This window comes from Nycticebus coucang, chromosome 6, assembly GCF_027406575.1.
Source record: "Nycticebus coucang isolate mNycCou1 chromosome 6, mNycCou1.pri, whole genome shotgun sequence".
In the NCBI taxonomy this organism is placed as follows: domain Eukaryota; kingdom Metazoa; phylum Chordata; class Mammalia; order Primates; family Lorisidae; genus Nycticebus; species Nycticebus coucang.
Window position 1 is genome coordinate 31,415,779 of NC_069785.1, and position 18,497 is coordinate 31,434,275.

The 18,497-nt window shown below is 45.2% G+C and overlaps 1 protein-coding gene across 1 annotated transcript; it reads left to right on the forward strand.

Moving 5' to 3' along the window:
• The first annotated feature begins 9,409 nt into the window (after positions 1 to 9,409).
• On the forward strand, positions 9,410 to 14,162 carry LOC128588620 (olfactory receptor 6J1). Its single transcript, XM_053595519.1, is given in 2 exon segments — positions 9,410 to 9,614; positions 13,019 to 14,162. A coding segment is annotated over 1 exon segment (1,044 nt). The 5' UTR covers positions 9,410 to 9,614; positions 13,019 to 13,118.
• Positions 14,163 to 18,497: the final 4,335 nt, after the last annotated feature.

The window sequence follows — 18,497 nt, forward strand, 5'->3', positions numbered from 1 at the left end:
ACACAACTGTGTAGAGTTAGCTGGGCAGTGTCCAGCTGCCCTGCAAACAGTGGATAGTTCCAGGCAGGGATTCTGCTTGCTGTGGACACACTGGCCTCCAGAGTTTTCCTCTAGAGATTGGCCTCTGCCTTGCATTTCACCCAGAGTCTGAACAAGTTAGGGAGGGACCGCAGAGCTTACAGAGCCCAGCTCTTTATTCTTCTGGGAACAAAGACTTCACACGCATCTAGCACTTACAAAAGCATAAAATTTTCTAAGAGAAACAATCTTCACAACATTGGTTAGGAAAATTTCTGTGTAAAATATAATTCATGCAAAAAATTAGTTGGTGCTGACTATATCCAGAGCCATACCGAGGATATTAAGGCTACCGAATTATTTCCAGAGTGTCACAGCCATGCCACCTGTGAGTACAGCCTCTAGATTTTAAGCTTGGTTTAAATCCTTACTTTCCTGTTAACCAGCTGTATAACTTGAAAAGCAAGTGTGTTACTTTCTTGTGTCTCATCTTCTTTCCTGATGGGCTGGGTGTTATCAAAGGACCATCTAGCTTACAGCGTTTGTTTGGAGGCTGAAATGAGATAACGTGTAGAGTGCTTGGAATGGCATGCAGACAGTGTTTGCTAAGTGTTCCCTGTTACTATCCTTTAGTGTGATTGTATTGTATTCTCTGACAAGCCCCATGCTCCTCATTTTCTAATGACTCAGCTACATTAGCCAGACCCCAAGTTATCTCAGGGCTGAGAAGCCCCTACTTGCTCTTGGATTTTCCTAGTCACCCAGCTGGAGGGGGTTTCCAGGCTCCCAGAAGCTGCCTGCTTTTCTAGCTCCACTATGGGAGCGGACTGAGTCCTCCTTTGGGTTCTGCTGGTGGAGGAGCAAGTGAATCACCCTGGGGAGATGGCCTTGGAGTCTCTGAGGTAGTGAGGTTCACTAAGCTCAGCGGTAGGCTGTCCCGGGGTCCTGCTGGTGTGTTTGGATTGCTTCCCGGTTTCTATGGGGTTATGAAACTTGGAATCCCAAGTATCACTCCACGAAGGGGAGATTTCCCTTGTCTGGAGTGAAGTAGTGGGGCCTCTCTTGAGACTCCTTACAGTGAAAACAAGGCCCCAGCCACCACCAAATCCCTAGGCTGTTGATTGCTGTAACTTTTAGACGGGAAGTTTGCCCATTTTCCCACAGCTGCAGAGCACAGTAACTTTGGATGAAGTATAATGAGTTGTCGAGGAAGGGAGGGAAAAATGGCAGGTAAGGATCTTCCAAGGATTGGGACATTAAGGTTATGGCCATAGGCCGAAGCTGCATGTACCGTGTCTCTGTGATGGGCGAGGAGGAGACCATCCTCTGCCCCTTTTCTAGGAGTCTCTGCCTGCCCCTCCACTGCTCTGTCTCCCATGCTCTTTGAGCTTACTCCAGCCACGGAGGCCTTCCTGTTCTTCAGCCACGCCAGCTTGTGCCCAGCTCAGCACTCGACACAGCAGTAAATGTCGAACATGCCCTGTGGCCTCTGCTCAGGTTACCTCTTCAAATAGATTTTTCTTGTCTGTCTTGTAAGAAAGTCCCCCTTACTCGGTCTGTCCCCTTACTCTGCTTGACTTTTATTCATAGCACTGTCTGTTATTTTCTTTACATACTTATATATTTTCCCTACTAGAAGTACAATTCCATGAGGACAGAAACTTTGACCTATTCACTGCTGCATCCCTGTGCCTAGAACAGTGCTTGACAATAGTCACTGAATAAATATTTTTTGATCAACATAAGAAAGAACCTCTTGCCCAGCAGAGTCTTTGTGATGGATCAGAATAGCCTGTGGAGTAGGAACTGAGGAGACAGGAGTACTTTTTGCAGCATTTTGCTGGGGTTTGGGGCATCCTTATGCAGGATGCCTTTTGAGAAGGGGCTGTGAGGCATGAGAAAGCCAAGGGAGAATCACCTAGACCAATTTTTGTCCCTTGGGATGATCAGCCTCTTTGAGAACTAGCACTGGTTAACTCAAGATGTCTTCAGTACCTTTGATTGCTCCATAGACACCAGCTTCCTATGTTCCCAACCTTGGGCCTCAAGAATGGGGCCTAAAGTGATGTGAAGTATGAAGGATGGATGCTCAAGACGACAGACTTGCTTCCAGTCGGCTAGGGCCGTTCCTTGTCTAAAGCACACCTTACACTTGGACGCCTTCATGCTTTTGCTCTTGCCATCTCTCCTAATAGGAGAGCTATCCCATCCCCCCCTTTCCAATTGCTATCCCTTTTTCAAGACCTACTTCAAATTCTTCTCTTGTGAAATCTTTCTAGCCATCATGGCAAAGAACAGCCTTTCCTGCCTCTGAACTCCTTTAAGTCTTACTGTTCATACATTCATGACATTTGGCCATCAACTGTTTTGAATAACTCAAGAAACGAACTTTGAAGTCTTTAGTTTCTCTGGTCTACAAAAGTTACCCTGCCCTTTGGTGCTTAAAATTATGAGTCTAAGCCCCCGTGGTGATCAGCCATGGCAAGTTTAGCGGTTTCTGCATCATCTGCTATGTAATTCTCAGAGGAATGCTTCACCTCCTGGAGATCTCTGCTGCTTCTGAGTTCTGCTAGTCACCTCTGGCCATGTTGTGACCAGCTTCTCCAACTGCCACTGCTTTCCGTACATGCCTTCATTCCAAGTCTAGACACAGGCCCCACCATTATCACCCCAAGGATGTCAGGGACCAGCTGTGACATCAAAAGCTTTAGGATAACAGGAAGGAATCGTTGTGTAGAAAAGAGATGGAAAATCTGTAGAAAAAAGTACAGGAGATTATTTTTAAAATCCACCAGTCTTTCAACTGAAAATTCATGAGTCCTGTACATTTAGAAAAGGAGAGCTTGGGCAGCTCCTGTGGCTCAGTGGGTAGGGTGCCGGCCCCATATACCGAGGGTGGTGGGTTCAAGCCCAGCCCCGGCCAAACTGCAACAAAAAAATAGCCAGGTGTTGTGGCGGGCGCCTGTAGTCCCAGCTACTCGGGAGGCTGAGGCAAGAGAATTGCCTAAGCCCAGGAGCTGGAGGTTGCTGTGAGCTGTGTGACGCCACGGCACTCTACCGAGGGCCATAAAGTGAGACTCTGTCTCTACAAAAAAAAAAAAAAAAAGAAAGAAAGAAAAGGAGAGCTTTATTTCTTAGAAAGGGCTACACCTGTGGGATGGCCATCCTGACAGGCTGGGAAGCACAGCCCCCTGCAGAGAGCAAAAATGAGCACTTCAAAGGAGGAAAGGTGAAAGACAGGAGTTTATCCTGAACAGGTTGGTCAAATAAACACATTTAACTGGTTATAGGAGACGCTACCAGTATTTATGAAGTGACAACACGCACATGTGTAGTAAGCAAATAAGCATGTCACACATGTTCCCATACTCACTTTGGAGTGGAGACTTAACATTTAAATATATTACAGTTAGGCCTATACACCAAAAGGTGAAACAGGGACAAGAAGGCACTCAGCCTCTCTCAATCAGCCAGAAGCAGTCTGTGGTCTCTTATCAGGAGAAAGTTACTGAAATCAGCCTCTCGTTCGGTCAAAGCTGTAATTGTGGCTTGAGGAACAAGGGGAGTCTGTTAGTCAGCGTCTGGTGGTGGATGAGCTGAAATTGTTTTAATATTGCTTATCGTGAGGTCAGTGCTTATTTAGCTGTTAGAAAAGAAGAAAAACTTTGTGGCTGTTAGAACATCATTTATGCTTTTAGTAAAACATCATTTATGCTTTTAGTAGAACATCATTTATGCTTTTAATAGAACATCATTTATGCTTTTAGCATAGGGGTGCATGACTGAACCCTTGCCTGGCATGGCCTTAGGTACTATTTATGATTTGGTATCTTACAGCCTCAGAGTCTGTCCTGTCAGGCTTATGATCTCTGTTTTAACAAGCCAGACACCTACATAGGGCGTTTTGTTTTGTTTCTTCTGTTACACTTTTGTCTATTGCCACATCACCATAAACCTAGCTTCTGCCAGGGAGTGTTCGTGCTTGCGTCTCTCTCTGTTCCTTTTGCACCCAGATGCAGGCCCCTGATCTATGAGTCTCAATGAGAAGGAAAAATCCCATTTTGGCCCCAGACCCACTTCCTAGGACATACCCCCATCTGCAGAGATGGATTTCTTCCCACAGTGCAGGCCATCTCAATGTCATGAAGGAGAGCTGTGTATCACGATGCTGTTTTACACCAGAACATAAATTTGGCTTTACTGCCATAAAGCCACTGAAGTGTTTTCTCAAGGCAAACAAATAAACAAAAGAGTCTGCTCCAAAAAGTGAATCAGGAAATTGCTGGTAATTTAAAAGTAACTTGCCCTGGTTTCTTGACATTACATTTTTTAAAGATATTGGTGTTCAAGTTCATTAGAACACTTTGGTACATTTTTTTCTTTAAATGTGTTTTATAGCCTCAGAATCAGCAGTCTAGTAAAACGTCTGGAAGGAGAATGCTGGTGTCAGCCAAGGGAAGGCCAGGGACATCTGTCTGTCCCCTGTCCCCACTTTTTTTTTTTATTAAATCATAGCTATACATTAATGTGATTCCTGTCTCCACTTTTGAAGGCTCACAGTGTGTGTGTGTGTGTGTGGGGTGTTTTGAGAGCGAGTCACACGAACAAAAATGTTCTCAAGAGTGATGAACACTTCAGAACAACATTTCATTCATTTTACAAGAAATAAGACTATTAGAGCAGAAATTCCCTGCCCAGTGTATTCACTTCTCAGCTCTTTTCCTCCTGGTCTGAACTACTTGCTGGGATCTCTTTGACCCTTTACAGAAGAAAAGCATGTTACTCCAACTCAGTCAGTGGATGTTTAGTCTGAAGAAGTCTTGGGAAGCAGGCATTACTTTAGAAGGGGATAAAAATTCTTTCCTACTTACTGTGCCTATCAGGGGTAGGCAGTGGTCTGCCCACTGGCTCGACCCAAAGTCATCCAGAAGAGCAGGGGCAGCCTTCTGTATCTGACTGGATAAAATCACTCTTCCTGGGATAGCTCCCCAGGAACTTAGAGATAATGTCTAATGAGCTGTGCTTCATGTCTCTACCACCAGGAGTCTGCCACGAGCTGGTGAGGAAGGCATCCCGAATCCTGCAGAAGGTTAGAGACACCCAAGAGGTGCTGTCACAAAGTGTTGGGGTGCTAAGAGCTTAGAAATGAGGGACATAGATGGTCCCAAATCAGTGACTCTTAACATTTCTGAGTCACAAACCCATTAGAGAATTTGACCCTTCCCACCTCCCTACCAGTCTACTGAGACACAGTTTTGTGTATACTTGAAGGGTTTTCCCTGAAGTTCATGTATGGACTTTCTGCTCTAGACTATAAAGGCCTGGAAGGTGAGGACTGGATTTGTTCTCTGATGTGTTCCAGCATCTGCCTCAAGTGCCCGAGGTGCAGGAGGTGTCAGCACATGTTTATTAGGTGACAAGAGCAGATGCAAACCAGCACTTGCCTGGCAGCCTCTGCAGAAGCCAGGCTGGAGAGCCAGTGCCAGCAGCTTTGGCAGCTCAGGAGGCTTTGAGGCTGGCAGTATTCATAGCCTGGGCACTGATCTTCTTGGCATTTAAAGCAGGGGCTGATGGACTGTGAGGTCTTCACTCTCCTAAGCCTCTGGTCCTGACCTAGTCTGGTGCTCTGTGACATGTGGAATCAATGATGATCTCAGGAAAGAGATGAGAAGTGACATTTTGAGGTTTCTTACATTGCTATGTATTTTTTTTTTACAGTGAGTTGAAAACAAATTTGTTCTAAATGCATCACTGAATCTAGCAATTCAGATGTGATGGATTTGCTGAGCATCTTGGGGTCTACTGTGTTCCAGGAGGGTCCTGGATAGATGCTGAGGCCTGAGTCACCACAACAGCTGGTGTTGGTTCCCTCAAAGGCCTCTGCCACCACTAGTAAGTCAGGGAGCTACTGTTGCCATTGTCACTTCCAGAAATTGCTGGCCTATTGCTGTGAGTTCAGAAAGGATCAGAACCCTATAGTAAAGTGGACGGAGACCCATAGTATTAGAAGCTTTAGCAAAGGAGGTCCACCAAGTCACATGTCTACGTGCTCACTGATTCTCCCACTGTACTCTCCTCTGCCCGGAAGGCAGACACTGTGTAAGAAGTTGGTGCTGAGCAGAGCTCACCAGTTCAGACCTTTCCTGTGGTGAGATCCTCTTAGGGACTCCGTAATCTTTTCCTGCTAACCGTGGACCACTCGCTTTCTGCTGGTTTGGTTTTTGATGTCTCCTCTTATCTCCGGTGGCGACTCCTTCTCCTGCCTTTTAACTGAAAGTTTTCACTGAGGCCATGTCCTATTTTTTTTTTTTTCCTACATAAACTTCTCTGGTGTGAGGTTTTATATATACTTGCCCACCCACTCACTCATTCCCTCCTTATTTACTCACTTATTGAGTCTCTCTCTTGTCTCTGACCTGGCACTAGGCTTGGCTGAGACAAGTAAAGATAAGTAAAATCTAGTTGCTGGGCCGGGTGTGGTAGCTCACACCTTTAATCCTAGTACTTTGGCAGGCTGGGGGGCAGGGGGCGGGGATTGTTTGAGGTCAAGAGTTTGAGATCAGCCTGAGCGACATAGTACTCTCTTAAAAAAAGCAAACAAAAAACTAGCCAATTGTGGTGGTGCACAGAAGTCCCAGATATTCTGGAGGGTGAGGCAGGAGGATTTTAAGGGTGAGGCCTTAGGAGTTTAAGGTTGCTGTGAGCTACAATGATGCCACTGTACTCTAACTAGGGTGAGAGAGCAAGACTTTGTCTCAAAATAAAAACAACACGTTATTTTTATTGTTAAATATTACCATTAAAGTCAGAGGAAGGAAGACATTTAGTTGACTTGTAAAATAATATACGTTTCCCCTTTATTTTCACATTGCATTAAATTTCTCTTTGTATTATATTAAATTGCAAATACGTTTGTGACTAAAAAAACAATAAAAACAACAACAAAAAAGAATAGATCCAGCACACAGATATAATCACAATTAACATTTTAGTAATTTAGTTTCTATATCTACATTCTTTTATCTATGTGTTAATGTGTGACTTAAAAATTAAAAGGGGGTGGTACTACTTATATTAGTTTGTAACACCCTCTTTATATCATTAACTGTTCTACAATATTGGTGACTTGAACTAGGGTAGAGTAGTGGCAAGGTGATAAATGGTTGACTTTGGAGTACATTTGGAAGATAGAACTAACAGGATTTGCTAATGGATTGGATAGCAGATGTGAGAAAAAGAAATTGTCAAAATTATTAGATAGTATTGCCTATTTGCGAAGATATAGAATATGTAGTTTGAAGTTAGGAGTTTTTTGGAGTAAAATCTATACAGACTGAGCAATTTTTGCTTTCCTGGGTTAAATGTTCTATGGGGATTATAAAACAATTTTATGAAAATCCCTCTTCCCAAAGAACTTAAAAATCTGCCCAGAGGTGAAATAAATACAAATGGAATGATGAGATCTATGGCAATAAAAATGAATCATATGCTACAGCATGGCTGAATCTCACAAATATAAGATTGAGCAAAGATGACAGACCCCAAACAAGACATACTATATATTATTCCATTTATATGAATTTCCAGAACAAGCAAAATTAATTCACGGTGTTAAAAATTAGGATAATCAGGTTACCTTTGGGATGGAACGAGGGAACTTGGGAAGTATTCTGGAAGGTTAGTACTAGTTTGCCTCTTGACCTGGGTGGTGGTTACATGGGTGTGTTCACTTTATTGATAATTCATTGAACTTCTGACTTGTGCACTTTTCTATATATACATATACATTTGAATCACGCTACCTTTGAATCAAAAAGGTTAGAAGCATTCAAGTTCTATACTGTGGAATCCTGATTCCAAGGGCAAGAAAAGTACGTCTGGAGAGGGAGAACCCAGCTTAGGCTTGAGCAGAAGGGACAAGAGCAAGCCCTTAAAGATTAGGAGTGGAAAAGACATTCCCAGTGGTGGGACACATGTGGGCACAAGTGTGAAGTAAGAAAGCACAGGGCCAGTTTGGGGCAGAGTGACTAGTGTGGTTTGACGAAGTAAAAGATGTATAGGGAAGTGTGTGAGGTGGGAACTGAGGCTGGGAGGTAATGCGGGAGAAACCGAGGGGTGAGGGGTGTGAGTACCAGGCTAAACAGCTTGGGTTTTTTCTTTTGTGTAGTGCAAGATCACGGGAGATTTGGCAGTACTTTAGAATGTTAGAGAGGAGGGTCCTAGCATGGAGCGGCAGGCATGCCCAGAATTGTCACAGTGGGTCTGGAGAGGGGCGGCTGGAGGACTCCGGTGAGAGACTCTGCGAGAGTCGTCTGGTGGTGTTGATGTTGGCTAGTGTTCTGGCTCCAGTTCTTGCTGGTGCTGGTGTAGACATGTTTGATTTGAATCCTTTCCTAAGTAGGCCTCAGGGGCTTCGGGCCGAGGCTTGGTGTTCAGGGACAGCTCTGTAAATTGTGTCCCTGAGGACGCCCTGTGATTGGATCCTTGTCTGGAAGTGTGTGCTCTCACCAGAGCCAATCTCACTCTGCCCTGCCCCAGTGGGCTCCAAACATGGGACCCAAACGTGGGATCCTTTTATAGTATTTCCCCCTTTAGCTCTGACAGCAGAAGCCTTTGTGTGACAGCCTCAAGCCTATGATGCCGTGTGGGCAGGATGTGCTGGGGGCCAAACCTGTCACCTCATTTAGGCCGATGTGAGTGTTTCTGAATCCCCTGGCACCCCTGCTTACTGGCCCCTCTGTAAAGGGCAGACAAAGGAGGACAGGGGTTGGGAGGTGGTTTTTCATTCCCAGAAGTCTTAGGCAAGCAAAATTCCCATGGAGAAGCATTTTCCCTTAGTCTTCACACCTTGTAGCCCAGCAGGTTATGCTGTCCAAGAAGATGGCAATCGAATAAGACAGAACTGTGGGGCGGCGCCTGTGGCTCAGTCGGTAAGGCGCTGGCCCCATATACCGAGGGTGGCGGGTTCAAACCCAGCCCCGGCCAAACTGCAACCAAAAAATAGCCGGGCGTTGTGGCGGGTGCCTGTAGTCCCAGCTACTCAGGAGGCTGAGGCAGGAGAATCGCTTAAGCCCAGGAGTTGGAGGTTGCTGTGAGCTGTGTGAGGCCACCGCACTCTACAGAGGGCCATAAAGTGAGACTCTGTCTCTACAAAAAAAAAAAAAAAAAAAGACAGAACTGTGGCTTGGTAAGATGTGTTCATAGGGGTGATCAATATCTCGGGGGGGGGGAGAATAAAAATGAATCAAGAACAAGATAAGGTTTGTTCTTTGCCAAAATTGCAGAATAGCAGAGCTTCTAGAAATAACTGCAACTTCTGATATGGTGGTTTCATATGACCGTCTTATTTTCCGTTTTGTGCTTCTCCAGCAGGCTGTGAGAAAGATGAGAAAAAAGAGCCTGATCCTCGCTTGTCATGTGAGGATTCGTATGCAGACGTGCGGACCGGTGGGGCGAGTTGTCCAGTCTCAAGGGAGGTAAAAGGCAGAGCGGGGGCTGGAACCCAGGTCTCTTGGCTCCAGGTCTGGAGTTTTCTGCACACAGCAGCAGTATAGCCTCTTGACATAATTCCACTGTCCTGTAATAACTCTCCTCAGGTACTTGGCCTGCCAGTTGCTGAAAAAATATGTTGAGGGTGGTGGTGGTGCGCGCTGGATTGAGGGGACAGAAAAGGGGTAAATGACAGAAGCAGGATGAAAATTGTTGCCTACGAGTGAGCACAGTGTTCTTTCTCCCATTGCTCTGGAATCAAGAGACAATCACAATCGGCTGAGCGGGCGATTGGGGAGGGATAGAGAAGATGGCAGCAGAAGAAGGGAACAGAGTACCATCCAGGAGCTTTGTGAAGAGTCTGCCTCCTCTCTCCCCAGCGGGGCAGACTGTGTACACAGTATGGGGGGACCCAGCTGGGCAGTGGATGGCCCTGCTAAACTGAAGGCTACCCTCATCCACTTGAGGTTAGAGGATGTGTAGACCTCTTCGTGCTAGAACAGGTGCCATATTCTGTAACTTCTGACAGACACCTTCCAGCTGTTGACAACATATGTGCTCATCAGGCAAGAGGTCACAGCTAGAGCAAAAATTCAGATGAGCTGGAAAAGGGTTCACCGCACTTGTCAAAGGGTTCACCTCCCATTGGCTGGTGGTCTCCTGTGGAGGTCACTGTGGCTTTTTGATAAAGATGATCACTATTGGAGATCTGAGATGGCAGCAAAGCCCAGGTGAGTAGACCTGTGCTACAGAGGTGGAGTGAGGGGATCCCAGACGAGATGGATGCAGAGCAACCATTCAGCATTTGGGGCTGCCTGGAGCACAGCAGCCTCTCTTATAAACTAAGGCATGTGTATTTGCCTTCATGGCCTTTCTGATGTAGGGGAGTGGTTTTCAATTCCAGCAAGGACGTATTATGAGAATTAAATGAGTTGGGTCTTCCTCCTTTATGTTACCATTTTTCAGATTTGGTGACCAAACCCAAGTTCATCCTTCGTCTTATTCTTCTAGATTTCGTAGACTCTACATATTTCTGTTGTTCGTCATTGCTGTGTGTGTACACAGACTTGCGTGTTTCTGCCGTGTCAGGAGTCCGGGCTTCTCCCAGGGCTGTGGCCTTTCCTCCTGCTGCCTTCCTACTTCAGAATCCTGGGCAATGATTCACATGCATGGACCTTGAAAATGTTACAGGAAGTGAAAGAAGTTAGACACAAAGGACAACTTCTCTAGAAAACCCAGAACAGGCAGATTCATAGACCCAGAATGTAGATTGGATTGCCAGGGATTGCAGGGTGTAATGATGAAAATGTTCCGACATTGATTGTGGTGACAGAAGCACAAGTCTGTGAGTGTGCTAAGAGCTATTAAGTGTACACTTCAAGGTGTTGGTTATGTGGTGTTTGAATCATATTATATCACAATAAACCTTAAAAAGAAAAGCGTGGCAATACAGATGCAGTGAGTTGCCTGGGTGGACTGTCCATGTGCCATGACTACACAGAGGTGGGGGCGGGATATGGGGAAGCTCTGCCCAGGAGTGGCTGATACAGAATGGTGACTCAGCTGACATGGATCAAGATTAACTGAGTCCTCAGGATTCTTTTAGGCCTTCCCTTTACTAGTTTTTTCTTCTGTTTTTTCTAGACCTCTTAGTCACTGGTAAGCACTCTGGACTTCTTTCCAGAGTCTAGGTCAACTTCTCATTGTTATCTGAGCCCATTAGACCTCGTCCCTGGAATCCGTCCATTTTCCTGGCCTTTGGTTTGCTTTTAGACTAATGGCCCAGGACAAATATCCTATGGAAGAACTTTTCTGTTCTTTAATTTTTCCTGTGTTTCTGTGATTTCCCTGAGATCAGATTTCTTCACATCTCTGTAATACTGAGAGCCGTGCAAGGGCAGGCATTATTTATCATCTGTACAGACTGCATCCATCACAGACCCTGCTGCTGAGCTGCCACTCAGTATGGCCTTACCCCTGTGTGTGTCCCTCACCAGGCATAACTGTAATCAAACTCTCTCTCTCTATATTTTTTTCCCTTTTAGGATAATTCAAATTTCTTTTGTATAAAAGCAATATTTGTCCATTGTAAAAAAAAAAAATCCAGACAATGTAAGCAATCATGAAGAAAATAAAGATCCCGGGTGGCGCCTGTGGCTCAAAGGAGTAGGGCGCTGACCGCATATACCAGAGGTGGTGGGTTCAAACCCAACCCTGGCCAAAAACTGCAAAAAAAAAAAAAAAAATCTCTTAGAAAATAAAGATCCCTTAGAGTGCCACCATCAAATAATGATGACTGTTAACAATCTGTCATGTTTCCTTTTACTATTCTTGACATACACATGTTTATATTTTCTTTATTATCTTTTTAAGTACAAATTTTGAAATATACCAAAAAAAGTATGTAACATTTATCTAAAGTATAAAGCTTAATAATATGTTGGACACCACTGAGCCCACCACCCAAATCCAAAATTGATGGTTTACTAAGATGAGTTCTTCCTTTAGTCCATCCCCTACCTCCCTCTCCCAGAGGCTAACCCTGTTCTGAATTTTGTGTTCATCATTCCCTTCCTTTTAAAAATAATATTTTAGCACGTTTGCAATGTCTAAACAGTCTATTATTTAGACTGTTCATTGTAAAAAAAAAATCCAGATAATATAAGCAAAAAAATAATATTTGTTTTGTTTTATTTGATTTTAAGCTTAAACTTTACAAATTCTTGCTGTGTGTGATCCTCCAGGATTGCTCTTTTCTGTAATATTCTGAAGATTCATTCTCACTGGTGGTTGAACTGAAGTTTGTTCATTTCATGATCGCATAATATTCTATTCTGTGCTCAGATCACTGTTTATTCTCCTATCTTTGGACACTCCCCACCCCATTTTTAACTTCTTCCTTCCTCCATTCTTTTACATTACATTTTAACTCCTTCCTTCCTCCCTCCATTCTTTTACATTCCTCCCTCTTGTGAGCATTCTTTTTTTTTTTTTTTGAGACAGAGTCTTACTATGTCGCCCTTGGTAGAGTGCTATGGCATCACAGCTCATGGCAACCTCCAACTCTTGGATTTAAGCAATTCTTTTGCCTCAGCCTCCCATGTAGTTGGGGCTACAGGTGCCTGCCACAACGCCCAGCTATTTTTTTTTTGTTGTTGTTGTTCTAGCAGGCCCAGGCTGGGTTCAAACCTGCCGGCCCAGATGTATGTGGCTGGCACCCTACCCACTGAGCTACAGGCGCAGAGCCATGTGAGCATTCTTGTTTGTCTTTTGGGGCACATGTGCAAGTTTCTTTACCCAGGAGTAGAAGTGTTGGGTTGCAGGGCATATGAATGTTTACAAGGAAATGACGAATTATTTTCCAAAGCAATTATATAAAATTGTACTCCTACCATCAATGTAAAAGGATTTCTAAAAACAATTTAAAATAAATAAATAAAAATAAAAGGATTTCTGTGGATCTACATCCTTCTCAATACTGTTATTGTCATATTTCTATTTCCTGCTCTAGGTTCGTATTTTCCTGGTGAATAGTGCTGAGTCATGTGCACTGAGTACTCTCCTCAGCGTTATCTCCCCGTGTTCCATTGGAGTCACTGAGCCAGCCTACCATGCCCAGGGGGAATCAGACGGCAGCAGTGACTGAGTTTATCTTGCTGGGATTTGCCCTCAGCAGGGAGGTGGAGCTGCTGCTTCTGGTGCTCCTGCTGCCCACGTTCCTGCTGACTCTGCTGGGGAACCTGCTCATCATCTCCATCGTGCTGTTCCACTCCCGCCTCCACACCCCCATGTACTTCTTCCTGTGCAACCTCTCTGTCCTGGACATCCTCTTCACCTCAGTCATTTCTCCCAAAGTGTTAGGAAACTTAGCTTCAGGGAATAAAACAATCTCCTTTGCCGGGTGTATCACCCAATGCTATTTCTACTTCTTCCTGGGCACAGTTGAGTTTCTGCTGCTAACAGTCATGTCCTATGATCGCTATGCCGCCATCTGCGACCCCCTGCGCTACACTGTCATTATGAGACCTCCGATCTGCATTGGGACTGTTATGTTCTCTTGGTTGGGAGGCTTCCTGTCGGTGCTCTTTCCCACCATCCTCATCTCCCAGCTGCCCTTCTGTGGCTCCAATGTCATTAACCACTTCTTCTGTGACAGTGGGCCCTTGCTGGCCCTGGCCTGTGCAGACACTAGTGCCATTGAGCTGATGGACTTTATGCTTTCGTCCATGGTCATCCTCTGCTGCATGGTCCTTGTGGCCTATTCCTATACGTTCATCATCTTGACGATAGTGCGCATTCCTTCTGCGAGTGGAAGGAAGAAGGCCTTTAACACTTGTGCCTCCCACCTGACCCTCGTCATCATTTCTAGTGGCATCACTGTGTTTATCTATGTGACTCCATCCCAGAAAGAATATCTGGAGGTCAACAAGATCCCTTCGGTACTGAGCAGTGTGGTGACTCCATTCCTCAACCCCTTTGTGTACACGTTGAGGAATGACACAGTGCTGGGGATCCTCAGGGATATGCGGGTTAGAATTCGAGGAGTTTTAGAAAAGAGGATGAGGATGGTGCTGAGGAGCAGATCCATCAAAGAACACTAAGGAAGGGCTTCCTCTTTATCACCATAGATCTATAATAGAAAGCCCCAGTATTAGAAAGAGAGGGACTGCTTTAGCAAAAGAGAGAGCTAGCTAGGGAATCCTGAGTAGTCCATTGTGGGAAGAAGTCTGAGCTTGGAGACAGTGACTCTGAATCTGGACTTGGTTCTAATTTCAAATATGTGGTCACAGCTGTGTCACAAACACTACAGCCCTCAGTGTTCTCATCTGAGGTAGGACAGGTCTTGACTTGATGATAGCTAAGTCTCTTCCACAATAAATATTTTAAGAATTGCAGAAGGGTTATGTAGCCTGTGTACTCTTGGAAGTCCTAACATGTTTGGCCTCATCTCCTTATGGATCTTGGACGTAACTGTTTTACCAGTTTGCCACAAACTCCTTCCTGAACCCTGCTGCATGGACCTTCCTTCATTCCATTCTCTCCAGGAATCTTTCTAGGAATTACCTTCATTATTCTCCAATTCACTATCATATTTTGTATTGTTTTTCCTAGTGGAGATTTGTAATGATTAAATAATAGTCTGTATTATTTAATAATATTATTTTCTAGAATAGAATATTTCTATAATATCCAACATGTTCACATCTTTATGTAAGACATGGCCCTGTTCCCCTGGCCTCCAGTGATTGACGCATGGATAGATGATCTGACAGAAGGCATAGTCCATTGTCTGGCCATTGGCTGAAACAGATAAACTGTGCAGACAAATATCTCTTTTTTTGAGAATTTGAACCAAGAAACACAAAGATGATACCAGACAATGGTGAAGCTCAAGTAGGCATGGCAGCTGGAGTGGCCATTTTGGGAGCCAGGTATAAATTGGTGAGTAATTAGAAACCAGCCTGCCCATCAGAGTGAATGAGTTGATATGTGGGAAGAGATAGTAGACACCCTCCTCAGTTGTAGGAAAACAAAGTGAAAGGGCTTCCTCTCTAATGGATTTCCAGGCCAGAACAGGTGAAGTTTTACTTTTTTTTATTTTATTTTATTTTTTGGTTTTTGGCCAGGGCTGGGTTTGAACCCACCACCTCTGGCATATGGGACTGGCGCCCTACTCCTTGAGCCACAGGCGCTGCCTGTGAAGTTTTATTTTTTTTGAGACAGAGACTTATTCTGTTACCCTAGAGCTAGAGTGCCATGGCATCAGTCTAGCTCACAGCAACCTCAAATTCCTAGGCTCAAGCATTATTAAGCTTAATCCTATTAAGAATTGCTCCAATCTGGGCAGCGCCTGTGGCTCAGTCGGTAAGGCGCCGGCCCCATATACCGAGGATGACGGGTTCAAACCTGGCCCTGGCTGAACTGCAACCAAAAAATAGCCGGGCGTTGTGGCGGGCGCCTGTAGTCCCAGCTACTCGGGAGGCTGAGGCAAGAGAATCGCTTAAGCCCAGGAGTTGGAGGTTGCTGTGAGCCGTGTGAGGCCACGGCACTCTACCGAGGGCCATAAAGTGAGACTCTGTCTCTACAAAAAAAAAAAAAAAAGAATTGCTCCAATCCAATCAACCTATGGGGTCTTGCTCTTGCTCAGCCTGGTCTTGAACTCCTGAGCTCAAGCGATCCTCCTGCCTTGGGCTCCCAGAGTACTAGGATTACAGGCATGAGCCACTGTGTCTGGTCAACTAGTAGAGTTTTAATTCCTGTTCCTGGATTCTATGAGTTTTGCCTGTACCTGTAAATCAAATCCCTTTTTATTGAGCTATATTGAGAAAGTCTTGGTTTCTTGTGGCCAAAAATCAGCTTGACCACAAAGTTCTTTCTCTCTCCACTGAGCATAGCGCCTCCCCCTTTCTGGCCCCATAGAACCGGAAAGAATCTGTTTTTAATAAAACTCAGGCTGAATTATTGGTGCCCAAACACTGCCTTGGGTGCTTACCTGGTACCCCTAGGCCTACAGTTCAGCTCAGTGTAGACCAGATTGTCCACCCCATCAGTCTGTGAGCCTCATTTCCCATCCCACTCTGCTTCACGCTCTGCAGCACTCACTTTGCCCAAAATAACACCTATGCTCCAGCACAGAACTGCACAGAACCCACGCACACCCAAAGGGAGGCTTCTGGAGTTCTGTGGAGATGAATGAAGACCAGTCAAATGAGAGCAGCTGATTAGTCAGCACTGGCTATACCAGGGGAGTCAGCCACCATCACTAGAGTTTGGTAGAGACTCAAAAGCAGACAGGGAAGTAGAAAAGCTTCGTGGTAAAAAAAAAAAAAAAAGTGGGGGGAAGGCTCAGCTACGCTTGGCTGGAGGTTTTGAGCATGGGGAAGCTGGAGGTGGGTTAACTAGAAGCAGGGCATCTTATATGACTGGTTCGGGAAGCATGTTTGGCTTTCTCTGATTAGTCCTGGCTTGGAAAGAAGTGGGAAAAGGGATGGAGAGAAGGGAAAATACAGGGAAGCTGGTGATCATGATAAAGTCTTGGCAGTTCTGGGCCAACTGCTTCAGAGGTTTGGTCATGGTTTGGCTTTCCTGGCTGGTTGTTTCAGAGTTTGTGAGTCAGAGCTCTACTGTCGTCTATGTCTGGCTATTTCCTGTTTTTGTATGTAGTCTCTCAGTTCTAATAGCATCAAATGTTCTTATAACATTTATAAGTCTAAACTGACAGACAATCCTCCCCAAGCAGAAAATAAGATTTCTTGAGAACAGATGGTGCAAGGTGAGCTCGGGTAAGCAGAGTTTTATTGTTTTTTTTTAGGCCAAGAAAGAGGGCAGTAGAAACTGAGGAGGTCTTTCATGTGCCAAAGACCCTCTTCTTTGAAGGACCTCAAGTCCTAAGATTAAGATTCTTTGGTGGGACTTGCCCATCCAAGAGGCATCTCATGGCTGCGGCTCATGTCTGTAATCCTAGCACTCTGAGAGGTTAAGGTGGGAGGATCCCTTGAACTCAGGAGTTGCAGACCAGCCTGAGACACCTCTCCCCCTGTCTCTACTAAAAATAGAAAACTTAGCCAAGCATTGTGGCATGTGCCCCCTATTTCAGCTGCTTACTTGGGAGGTTGAGGCAGGAGGATTTCTTGAGCACAGGAGTTTGAAGTTGCTGTGAGCTATGATGATGCCATGGCACCCTAGCCAGAGTGACAGAGTGAGGCTCTGTCAAGATTTCGCCAGCCCTTTGACAATGAAACTGGACTGTATTTTTAGCACACATGTATTGGTGTCTATCCAGAGAGGAAAGTTAAATTTAGCACACTTCCTGCTAGTCACTAAACAGTGCAGCACTTCTTGGGCCTTAAGCTGAGTCACAGTCCTTTATGTCTATCTGTGTAATCTCTCCTTTTAAATTGCAGGCCTTTGAGGAGCCCATGTTTATGACTTAAATTGTCACCATAAATCCTTAGAGCCCACCAGGAATTGTGTCAACTGGGTGGCATATTCATTGTTATTTCTTAGTCCCAGTCTGGGGAATGTTAGGACGCCCCTCTCAGATGGAGTGTGCGTGTGTGTGTTTGTGTGTGTATACTAGAATGTATATGTGCTGGCGTGTGGCTATGCACATGGGCCCAGTAGTATACACAGGGCACTCTGGGTGACCTTTCTCAGACTCTTCTTGTGCCTGATCCCAAGGAATGCATTTGCCCTTTGTTGAGTTTGGGAAAATAAAGTCAGCATGTTGTACAGCCACCCAGAGAAGTGATTCTGGAGTGAACAAGATGAACTCTTTGGGCACAGGCTGTACTCCACATGGGCCTTCTGAGTCAGAGACATGGTGTTCTTTAGAACAGACACGGGGTATCAGAATCTCCTAGGAACGTGTTTAAATGAAGATTTCATGGTCAGATTCCATCCAGATTTACTGAGTCACACTCTGTGAGTGGGGACTACAACACAATTCCTGTAGTCACTCTGGGGATTACAGCACAGGAATTGGGGAATCTAAAGTTTAAAAAAATACCCCAAGATTGTTGCGTTATGTCAGCAGGTGTGGTAACCACTGCCTCACTTGGCACATTCAAGAGGGTGATAGTGCCACTCAGTGTTGACATTGGTAGTTTTAGATCTTACCTCCTAGAGATCTCTCACATTTTTCTCCTGTGTCCACTAGCCACTAGCCAAGTCCACTCCTAGCATTGCTGGCCTGGACCCCTGTAGTGCCTCAAAGTTCCCCCTGCAGAGAAAGACTCGTCCCCCTGCAGTCTGTACCACACAGAGAGCCAGAGTGGCTGTTTCAATCTTGGTCTGATTCTGTCACGCTCTCCACCCCACCTTGACCCTCACTCCTTTCTTTCCATTACTCTTTAGGAGGAACACAACATTCTTCATGTGGCTGATCCCTACCCCAATCTTCCCAGACTCATCTCTCAGTTACCTCCCTGCTCTCCTCTCCAAAGACACTCCTTCCTCCTCTTCCCCAGCCCCCCTCCCCTTCAGGGTCA